At 42.2% G+C, this 11,015-nt stretch overlaps 1 protein-coding gene across 1 annotated transcript; it reads left to right on the forward strand.

Moving 5' to 3' along the window:
• Positions 1 to 402: 402 nt before the first annotated feature.
• On the forward strand, positions 403 to 10,176 carry LOC120552080. Its single transcript, XM_039789752.1, has 5 exons — positions 403 to 532; positions 3,914 to 4,022; positions 6,945 to 7,064; positions 7,303 to 7,381; positions 9,960 to 10,176. Exons 1-5 carry the CDS (start codon positions 435 to 437, stop codon positions 10,049 to 10,051), a joined length of 498 nt encoding a protein of 165 aa, XP_039645686.1. The 5' UTR covers positions 403 to 434; the 3' UTR covers positions 10,052 to 10,176.
• Positions 10,177 to 11,015: the final 839 nt, after the last annotated feature.

Here is an 11,015-nt window from a genome sequence, read left to right on the forward strand (position 1 = left end):
CACATACTGCCACATCTTTGCAGTCTCTCTTTATTGTTTCTTCTTCTGAAGCAAATTTGTCAGAACTTTGGCAAGGGTAATGTGCTTTCCTGATAATCAAAACTGGGCTTTTTCTTTATTTTTCTGTTCCTTTTCAATGTTTTTGGCCACTTTTTTTTACGTGTTTATCGCCTATTTTAGTTTAAAAAAAAATTGGGCTCTTTCTGACCTTTGTCACCATTCGGACCTCTCTAGATAGTTGGAGATCTCAATTCCCCCCCCCCAATGTTGAACCCAAAATTACGCCCTTTCTCTAAAGTAAATTGAATTAACGCAGTTTCCTTTTTAGGAAAGCACATGACCATCCTGTGATTTTCTGTCTCTCAGTCAGCTGAGCTGTTGTCAGTATGAGTATTAAATCCTGGAGAAACCTTGTTGAAGCAGTTTGGAGCAAAATGCATCCAGTCCGTTTGGTTGTCGCAGTGGTCCTGACAGTTGGCGCCTCTGAGCATTGTTGTGCCGGACCGCTCCATGCTCAGTGCAAAGTAGAATGGTATGCTTTATTTCTAATGTACTTTGGTAGATGTGTTACGTTTGATTTTTGTTTTGGTTTCATACAACTACTTAATATTGCCTAATTCTGCACATCAGTATCTCTATCATATAATAATTCATTAAATTGCATCTGCAAACAGGTGATTATTAAATGTACTAAAGTATTAATGTCCTCTTGGTATTGACTTTTTGTTTCATGGCTAGAAAGAATTTAAGCCACTGATTTAGAATGCCTTTGTACTCCACTCTGTATTGGTATGAATTGAATAGATACTTCCTGTGCCAGTTTGCTCAGTTCATATTAAGCACTTGCACTAATCAACAGGAATGCCTTGCAATACAATGCTATCCCTGTAGAAAGTTCTGCCTTTGTCGAGCTTAAAATTACAAGTATTTGATTAGGCTGTACCAGAGGTTTTGGTTCAGGTTCTAGTGATATTTAGCAAATATATATAAAGTGTCATTCCATCAGTGTGGATAAAGGTTATGTGACCAATGGTCCACTTTTCCATTGCAGTTTTACTGTATTTGGCTCATTATAATGTTACATTACACCTGTGGTTAATGCATTAATTAATGAGTGTAAAAAGTGATAGACAGGTTTTACCTGTCACTTTTTAACTTTCAGTATTTTATTTGGTGTTGAGAGAATTTACATTGACAAATGTTTTTTGCGGTTGCTGCTTTTCTTGCAGCCAGTTTTCCCATTTGGTGGCACAACAGGGAAGATCATGAGGTCATTTCAAGCCAGGATGTATGCCAGTAAACTTCATTGCAATTAGATTTAGAAATTTCCAGTGTGCAACTGGAAGTTGTGGCTGTCAAGACACGATGTGAGACCCTTACACGATGTGAGTCGCGCATGTGCAGAACGGCCGCCATGTTTGAAAGCTAGCTATGGCAACACCACTTGGACGAAGTGCGAAAACAAGTCCTTTCACCCAGGAAATGCATGTTTCTTCCTCGGGTGTTTTAATCCAAAAACCTAATCAAAATCCTTTTTTCCTAAAAGTAACTTGTCATTTTGGTGCCTCAACTTAACTGTTAGCCTGTAGCCGGCTCACAGTCACCTGTTGGTGGCTGAACACAACTATCAACTGCCGCTGATACGACAGAGCTCTGTAACCGGTGTTGCGGAGCTCTCTAGCTATATATACACTCACCTAAAGGATTATTAGGAACACCCTACTAATACCGTGTTTTACCCCCTTTCGCATTCAGAACTGCCTTAATTCTTCGTGGCATTGATTCACCAAGGTGGTGGAAGCATTCTTTAGAAATGTTGGCCCATATTGAGAGGATAGCATCTTGTAGTTGATGGAGATTTGTGGGATGCACATCCAGGGCACGATGCTCCCGTTCCACCACATCCCAAAGATGTTCTATTGGGTTGAGATCTGGTGACTGTGGGGGCCATTTTAGTACAGTGAACTCATTGTCATGTTCAAGAAACCAATTTGAAATGATTCGAGCTTTGTGACATGGTGCATTATCCTGCTGGATGTAGCCATCAGAGGATGGGTACATGGAGGTCATAAAAGGATGGACATGGTCATAAACAATGCTTAGCGAAACGGCTGTGGCATTTAAATGATGCCCAATTGGTACTAAGGGGCCTAAAGCGTGCCAAGAAAACATCCCCCACACCATTACACCACCACCCCCAGCCTGCTCAGTGGTAACAAGGCATGACGGATCCATGTTCTCATTCTGTTTACGCCAAATTCTGACTCTACCATCTGAATGTCTCAACAGAAATCGAGACTCATCAGACCAGGCAACATTTGTACAGTCTTCAACTGTCCAATTTTGCTGAGCTCCTACAAATTGTAGCCTCATTTTCCTATGTTTAGTGGAGATGAGTGGTACCCGGTGGGGTCTTCTGCTGGTGTAGCCCATCCGCCTCAAGGTTGTTCATGTTGTGGTTTCACAAAAGCTTTGCTGCATACTTCGGTTTTAACGACTGGTTATTGAGTCAAAGTTGATCTTCTATCAGCTGGAATCAGTTGGGCCATTCTCCTCTGACCTCTAGCATCAACAAGGCATATTCGCCCAGAGGACTGTCACACACTGGATGTTTTTCCTTTTTCAGACCATTCTTTATAAACCCTAGAAATGGTTGTGTGTGAAAATCCTAGTAACTGAGCAGATTGTGAAATACTCAGACCAGCCCGTCTGGCACCAACAACCATGCCACGCTCAAAGTTGCTTAGATCACCTTTCTTTCCCATTCTGACATTCAGTTTGGAGTTCAGGAGATTGTCTAGACCTGGACAACACCCCTAAATGCATTGAAGCAGCTGCCATGTGATTGGTTGATTAGATTATTGCATTAACGAGAAATCTTACAGGTGTTCCTAATAATCCTTTAGGTGAGGGTATATAGACCCTTTCGGGTTTCGTATCGCGTTGGTCGGTAACTATGTGGTTTGTCCACGTGGTGTTGCCGTAGCTAGCTGTCATAGATGGTGGCCGTTCTACACGTGCACAACTCACATTGTGTAGGGACAGTGGCCTACAAAAGCCACTTGAGGCCAATTGTATTGCCTGACAATCTAATCTCATGAGCACAATGGAACTTGTAAAAGAAATTATCATCGTGTTACAGTAAAATCAACTTCTATCTGACACTTTTTGAACATAAACACAATATACTGAACTTTATTTTACACGTTGTTTCACTCTATATCAACTGAACTTATTTAGACATTTCTGATGTGCCTAGTCATAACAACTGTGAATGCATTTGGGGATATGTTGGGGAAAAAAACATGAAGTCATGTGATCATCTTATTATGTAATTAAATGAACCAGCCAGTCAAATCAAAGAGCAGGCCACTGAGATGTCATTTCCATTGTGAATGGAAATTATCCTCCAGCTGAGCTTCAGCCCTGAACATGGACTGGAGTGAGACAGTAATCCTCATAATGAAGAGCATCGGTCTCACTTTTACACACTTTTTAATTGGCTCAGGGCATCTTGACATAACCTTTTTAGATAGCCTGCCTTAAGAGAAGTTACACAAAAACTGAGAAAGCTCCTATGTGCTATGAAATGATATAATTGTGTAGCTTTTTATAATTTGGATTTTATTTCATTCATTAAGTTCAATAAAATACAAAACGTTGAAAATTATGTTGAGCATAGCCAAGTACCATTGTCACTAAAATTGTGCTGTAAAATAAGCAGTAATGACAGGTCAGCCTTTCAAAGGCTTCGTTACAAAGACAGCAGAAAGCTGTCATGTTGTTAAAGAACAGCACTCACAGCTAATGTCCACTAGATGGCACTATTTCCTTTGCAATGTCCACTAGAGTTGTTTCAAGGCAACCAGCACATGGACCTAAACAGTGGACTGTGCTTGTTTCTCTCATGCAGGTACTTTGGGATCCCATGCCAAGTGGTTTATGAATCCCTGGTCTCACAGATTAAGAAGTGGAGAACCATGGCTGGCTGCACCCTGGGAGGACAGAGGTGCCTTTACAAGGTGTGTGTGTGTGTGTGTGTGTGTGTGTGTGTGTGTGTGTGTGTTGTGTGTGTGTGTGTGTGTGTGTGTGTGTGTGTGTGTGTGTTTCAGGTATTCCCATTTGGTTGTGTTGGAAGGTGAAGAGCACATGTGTCAAACTCAAGACCTGCGGGCCAAATCTGGCACCTCGCAAACGTGGATGCGGCCCCCATTTCAATTTAGGTTCATAATAAATGTTGGCCCACCTAGTTTTTGTTGCTTTTTCCAAAATTCTTGGCACCTTTTTTTGAAGTTTTTGACGCTATTTCTGACGATTTTCAGGCTTTGTCAAAGTTTGTGTTGGTTTTTTTGAGGTTTTTGTCCTAACAAGCCACGGCCGAGTGACGTGCAGGTAAATTTTTTGAGAAGTGCATGTCAGACTACGCGGTAGGGTCAGTATCTTAAGTAACCTATAGCAGCGTTGTGGGAAGAAGCAGTTCAGACAGTCTTGTGCTTCTGTCCCGGATGCTGTTGAACCTTTTTCCAGACGGCAGTGGGGTGAACAATCCATTGGATGGGGTGAGAGGATTTAATTTTTTTTGTAACTGTCCTAAATGGAAGGCAGGTGGCAGCCAATGATCTTTTTGCTGTTTTCTCACCCGCTGCAGGGTCTTCCAGGCAGAGGGGTTGCAGTTGCTGCATATAAGCAGAAACAATGGGATGCAAACTGAAAGAGATTTTTCCTTGACACAAAATAAAAAAAAATATATGATTTGTTCTGTGTGCTCCTCTGCCAATTGATACACAAAAAAATGATCCTTCGTCTGTGATAATGATATGATAGCTTTATTTTTAGACTCACTTTCTATTTCAAAAGCATACACAATAAAAAGAAAATTACCAACACAAATTAAAAACAGACAGCTATAACAATGCTCCCACACACAGTAGGTGACTGGTATAGCATCTATAGCACTGATCCTAAGATCACACAATTACAGTTGTACAATTACAGAATTGCAAGAAGCTTTTAGATAACTTGTAAACATCAAATTCCTCAGCATACCAGAGAACGTGTGGACTCCATCATGACAAAAAAATTCACTCTTACTACACCGCCTTGGTTTACTGTGCAATACACGCATAAGCCCTATTCGCTCGGGATAAGTATTATCTAGGGACCTCGTGTGAATTATAAATTACCCACCCATGTCTGATTTTCATCTGATTTTACTCGAATTTACTGACATTAAGCAACAGTAGAAACATGGGTGTGGGTAGCTCTGCTACGTGTGTTTGTGTGTGGTCAGATCTCAAGGACACACACGCACACAATCTCAACCGGGTAGTCAGTCATCTTCCGACCTCTCCTTTTTCTTTCTCTCACTTTTTTCTCCGGGTGGTGTCAAGCAGGGTCCGGTTAGATGGATAAAACAAAACATTTCACCAGGTTAAAATCTATTAGCTCAAGCTTTACGCTTGATTTATTTGTAATATTAACCTCTAATTATGAAGTGAGCCCCCTCGCTTGATTGTGCATTATTTTTGATAAGCTATTGCTTGGAGATGTCTTGTTATCTCTAGATGTATGATACAAACATAAAAAATATACTTACCGCATGCTGCTTTACATGTCATCCATCTCCATCTAATCATTCTTTTTGTCTTCGCACTTGTGGTGGTTTTCATCTTTCTCTTTCTGCAAATTGTATATGATGTATAGCGACATGACCCAGCACCCAAAACACTGTCAAAACACTCCAACGCACCCTCCATTCTTTGCGAAAGATGGATAAAAAGGCGCAAAAGAAGGAAATAGGTACCTTGAAAAAACAAAAAAGCCCCGCCAAATCCTGGACAAATCAGAGATGCCGATTCACACGGGACTAATATTATCACAGGACCTCCGTTTTCGGCGAAATATGGTAGGTCATTTGCGGGGGAATTATTACTTTACAAATTACAGACATGACTGATTCGCACGGGATTAAGAATACAGACAACCTCCGCAATTATTACAAATGACTGGAGGTCACCAGGTAATACTTATCCCGTGCGAATAGGGCTATACAGTCATTATAAGCGGCTCTAGTGCTTATTGGAAATCGCCTTTTTAAACTTGACCCACATGGGATAAGAGGTGGTCTGAGCAGGTTTGAACGCAACTGCAATATCATGCCAAAATGATCACCAAAACTGCACTGTGCCACCTAATGGCAAGGTGCACCTGAAGAAAATTGCATTTGGACAGCGCTTGCTCTAGCGCTGGCTATTATTTTTCCTTTGTAGGAATTGGTTAGTTGCAAATTAGTTTGCTACACTCAAGACAGTCCATTTAATTAAACACCACAAGTTTGTTGGTTCATGGTAGCCTGGATGCCAGCCGAACTTAGGCCCGCCCACAACATTTGAGGTCAGGAAGTTGGACTTGATCCGTTTTGAAGCAACTATGCTCGAACCACAGCTGTTTGGACCAATCAAATTGTCAGGGTGGGCTTTATGCTATGATGGACAGATGATCAACTGTAACGTAATCAACCACATCACCAAAGAGTGCTTGGGTTGAATTTGTTTACAGCAAAGATGGCTGCCGCTGGAGAACTGAGATGTGTAGATTCCGCCATCGCGTTTGTTATAGAAGATATCAACAGCACGTTCATTTTAAATGAGGAACAGAGAACCACGATCACGTATGTATACACTTTGCCACACCTGTCCGCACGACACGGAAACCCTTTTTTTTTACAACCCTTTTGAATCATGCGCCTGGTGCACGGACCCTTTTTTCCGCCGTCAAACTAGCAAAAGTGGATTTGGACACGCACTAAACGCACCTGCGCCAGGCGCGTCACGCCGTGCGCTTACGTTGTTAAAATAGGGCCCTTGGACTACATGCATGTCTTTGGTCTCTTTTGAAATGTAACACTCTTAAGTTTCTGCAAATATGTTGTTTTGTCTCTGCAGCTGCAGTCTGCCTCGGTCCACTTTATAGCAGCTAAACACACCACGCCCTTTAAGAGGTACGTGGACGACATCAACTTCCGGCTGGTCTCCTATCACTTCTTCACTTGCTGTCACGTTTCGGTAGGTGTTCCCTCTCCTCTTGTTCATTATCCAACTGAACTAGCTAATTGTCCATTGTCATTCAACCACTGACAACTAATGGGAAACAGTGCTTCCTCCTTGTCCTCTCCTTTCTGTCACCATCTGTTTGCTCTTTGTCTCACCCTCTTACTGTAAAGTTTTTTTTTCCTTTCATGCTATCTGTTTCTGTGCAGCTTTGTCTTTTATGTAACACATATAGTTGTACATCTGTCTGCAGGCCATGTCCGTCTCTGAGACCTGGTATGCCATCAAAGACCATGGCACCAACTACTGCAACCTCTACAACCTCATAGAAGGTAAGATCAGACAACAGTATGGTGATTAAAACAATTGAAAGCCTTTTACTAACCATTCCCAGTCTACACCAGGGGTCTTCAACCTTTTTTAGGCCAATGACCCCTAACCTGAAAGACCGACGGAGCAGGGACCCCCTACTACATATATTGTATAAAATGTATAATGTGAAGGGCAGGGGTGTCAAACATACGGCCCGTGGACCAGAACCGGCCTGCCAAAGGGTCCAATCGTGCCCACTGGGTGACTTTGCAAAGTATGAAAATTGCAGAGAAGTAATTAATTCCAATTCCAAATTTACCACTTTAATCTCAGAGAATATCCAACATCTTTTTTTCCCTTTACTTACCCCTCTCTCCCGGGTCCTTAACATTCTTTTTTTTTCCTACAATGGCCTTAGAGCGCTGTCGTACGTAGCAGAAGCAACTTGCGTTTGCCAACATCAAGCTGACAAGAAACTCTGTGGCAGATAAAGTTTCTGATCTTTCTGGGGAGGTGTACTGGTCTGACCCACTTGAGATCAGATTAGGGGGATGTGGCCCATGAACTAAAATGAGTTGGACTGGTGTAGGGTGACCTAAAGCCTTTATACATATGTTATATTGTCCCCTATGATACTAAGCTACATATTCATATATCACCATGTTTTAATGTCAAACATACATGTGGAAGACACAGTGAATCCTTAAGGGACAAATCCGGCGCAAAATGAACTTAGGGGTTAATAACACATGATTACAGAGTCGACCGTTCTCTGGGACATGTCTTCATGCTAATCGAATCTGACCAGTTTTATCGCAAACCGCAAATTAGCTTATAACGCTAGTCATCGGGGCACGGGTAAAGTGAAAAGAAATCTCTATTTCTATACCATTAACAAGGCTCAAAATAGCAACACACTTCCACGGTAGCATAATGAGGGTGCCTACATGTAAACCAAAGCATTGCGAACTTTGTAAGTGTACAGACAGTTTATTAAAAAGATAGTTTTGAAAGAATGTACCATTCACGTATACATGCGGGCGCCATCTTGGGAAAACGGTCATGACCAGTGAACGCTGCGCAACGTGAGCTGAACTGAATGCACGTTGCACGGCGTTCGCGCTACTTCTTCCTTCACATAATTAAACTTTTACCACCGGGTGCCTTATTTCATGCAAACACACATCTCTTTCCGTAAAGGTGCTGTCATGTCAGAATGAAGCCATTAAGGGACATTTACATAAAATTAAATTATGTCTGAATGACAAAAAACATTATTTCAACAACTTTGTGAAGCCAGCAGTTTATTTCATACCTGAAAGGGGCTACCATTTATCAGTGTGTGCCATCTGTCCATCCTCTGAGGTCCGCAACCCTGATGTAATCCTGGACTCCACCCTCTCTTTCCATACTCACATCAAATCCATCACCAAATCCGCCTTTTTTCACCGTAAAAACATCTCCAGACTCCGACCATCACTCTCTGACTCCATGCAGAAACCCTCATTCATGCTTTCATTATCCCCTGTTTTGAATACTGCAATGGAGTCCTGTCTGGGTTCCCCAGCAAAACCCTAGACAAGCTCCAGTATGTCCAAAACTCTACCGCCAGAGTCCTCACCCACACCAAGACCTGGCAGCACATCACCCCAATCCTCATCCACCTTCACTGGCTCCCAATTAACTCCCGCATCACATATACAATCCTTCTCACCTACACATCCCTCCATGCCCCTGGCCCCACAGTACCTCTCCGACCTCCTCCATCCATACACCCCACTCCGAAACCTGCGGTCCTCAGACGCTGGCCTGCTCTCCATTCTCCACACCAGACTCTGTGCCTTCCTCCGCCAAGCGCCATACCACACCGGGATTGCTCAGAAGCGGAGAGTCTTGCCTGCCCGACTGGCAGATTATATTGTCTCTACAAGTACTTTACAGAACAATCCGGTGTTTATTAAGCTAGTATCTAACCTTCGACTCCAAGCACTCCTACAAACTCCATGCCTTCTCTTTTCTGGCGTTGTCCTGATAAAAAGAATCTGTGATGTCTATTAGGTTTTTCCACTATCAAGAAGAATCTCTCGTTGTCAGTGGTGTTGTAGAGGAGACAAACGAAATTGTGGTGGGGGGGGTCTTTTGGTAATTGACTGGATGTTCTCGCTGTTTCCCTGGCGCGTATCTTTAGCAGAGCAGAGAGCTGCTTCACGCCCCCTTCTGGGACGCGGCTGGTGGAACATCAAGCATTTTCATTTTGATTTTTCAGCCCGGTGGAAAATAGGGGTTAGTGTTGCAGTCCAGTCCCTCTTGAACACCCTTCCTGCAGATATGCGCAAAGCTACATCCCCGGACATATTTTAAAAAAATAATAAAATCCTCAAACACCACCTGTTCACCACAGCCTACAACCTCCCTTAGCTTATCTTAGCCCCAGAAATTGTCCTTGGGTTTGTTGAAAGGCGCTATATAAATAAAAGTTATTATTTGAACATACAGTATGACATTCACATTTACATATTCTTGTACAGTTCTGCCAGTTCTTGTCTTCAGCTCTTCATACCTGTTTCTCGTTGTCATGTCATGTCGTTTGCTGAACAGGAAGTGGTCTAACCGAAGCCAGAGGTTATAAAGAGGTCACCAGTGACTTCCTGTGTACCCAGCGGTCCTCTGCTAACTGCACCGTCTACTGACTGATTATCTAGGATTACCAGAGACCATCACAGCCGAGTTGCAAAGTAACGAATTACAATTACTTACGTTAATGTAATTGAGAAGTTTTTTTAGTGTGCTTTTACTTTTTAAAGTAGTTTTTAAAACCTGTACTTTCACGTTTACTTAAAGTGATGGTTCGGAGTAATTTACCCTAGGGTCCTTTGCACCATGACCTCGAGCCAAACACCCCCCCAGAAGCTTTTTTCACCTGGGTCTAACACTGGGCGAGTTAGCGTAGAGTAGCGTTAGCCGCTGAGTAGCTTAGCGCGGGGCTAATGGACCCACGTTTGTATCTCTTAAATGACCCCACTAATAATGCCCGAAATGATACCAAAGGTCTACACTAGTATATATAGGTTATGCTCTCATAAAACGATGGATTGGAAAGTTTGTAAGTACACCAGAAGTTTATGAACACTTGCCTGCTCTCTTCTGCTCTCTGTTGCTGTTGCTGCTGATGCTGCTGCTGCTACCTGCAGTTAGACGAGTGCTTAGGGCCGTCTATAAATTACTACACCGAAAAGAGATACAACAAAAATATGTATTAATTTAATGATTAAATAAGGTAATGTCTCCAAACTTACCTCAATTATTACTTGTCTCCTGCTAGTTATATTACAGCACTTACTTTAAAAAATAAGTTAAATTAAAAAATATTTTTGTTGCATCTCTTTTCGGTGTTGTAATTTGTAGATGTCCCTAAGCACTCGTCTCACAGCAGCAACAACAACAGCAGAGAGCAGAAGCCAGCAGACAAGTGTTATTTACATAAACTTCTGGTGTACTTACAAACTTACCAATCCATCGTTTTATGAGTGCATAACCTATATATACTAGTGTAGACCTTTGGTATCATTTCGGGCATTATTAGTTGGGTCATTTAAGAGATACAAACGTGGGTCCATTAGCCCAGCGCTAAGCTATTCAGCGGTCTTTTTTGTA

Source organism: Perca fluviatilis, chromosome 22 (genome assembly GCF_010015445.1).
Source record: "Perca fluviatilis chromosome 22, GENO_Pfluv_1.0, whole genome shotgun sequence".
In the NCBI taxonomy this organism is placed as follows: Eukaryota; Metazoa; Chordata; class Actinopteri; order Perciformes; family Percidae; genus Perca; species Perca fluviatilis.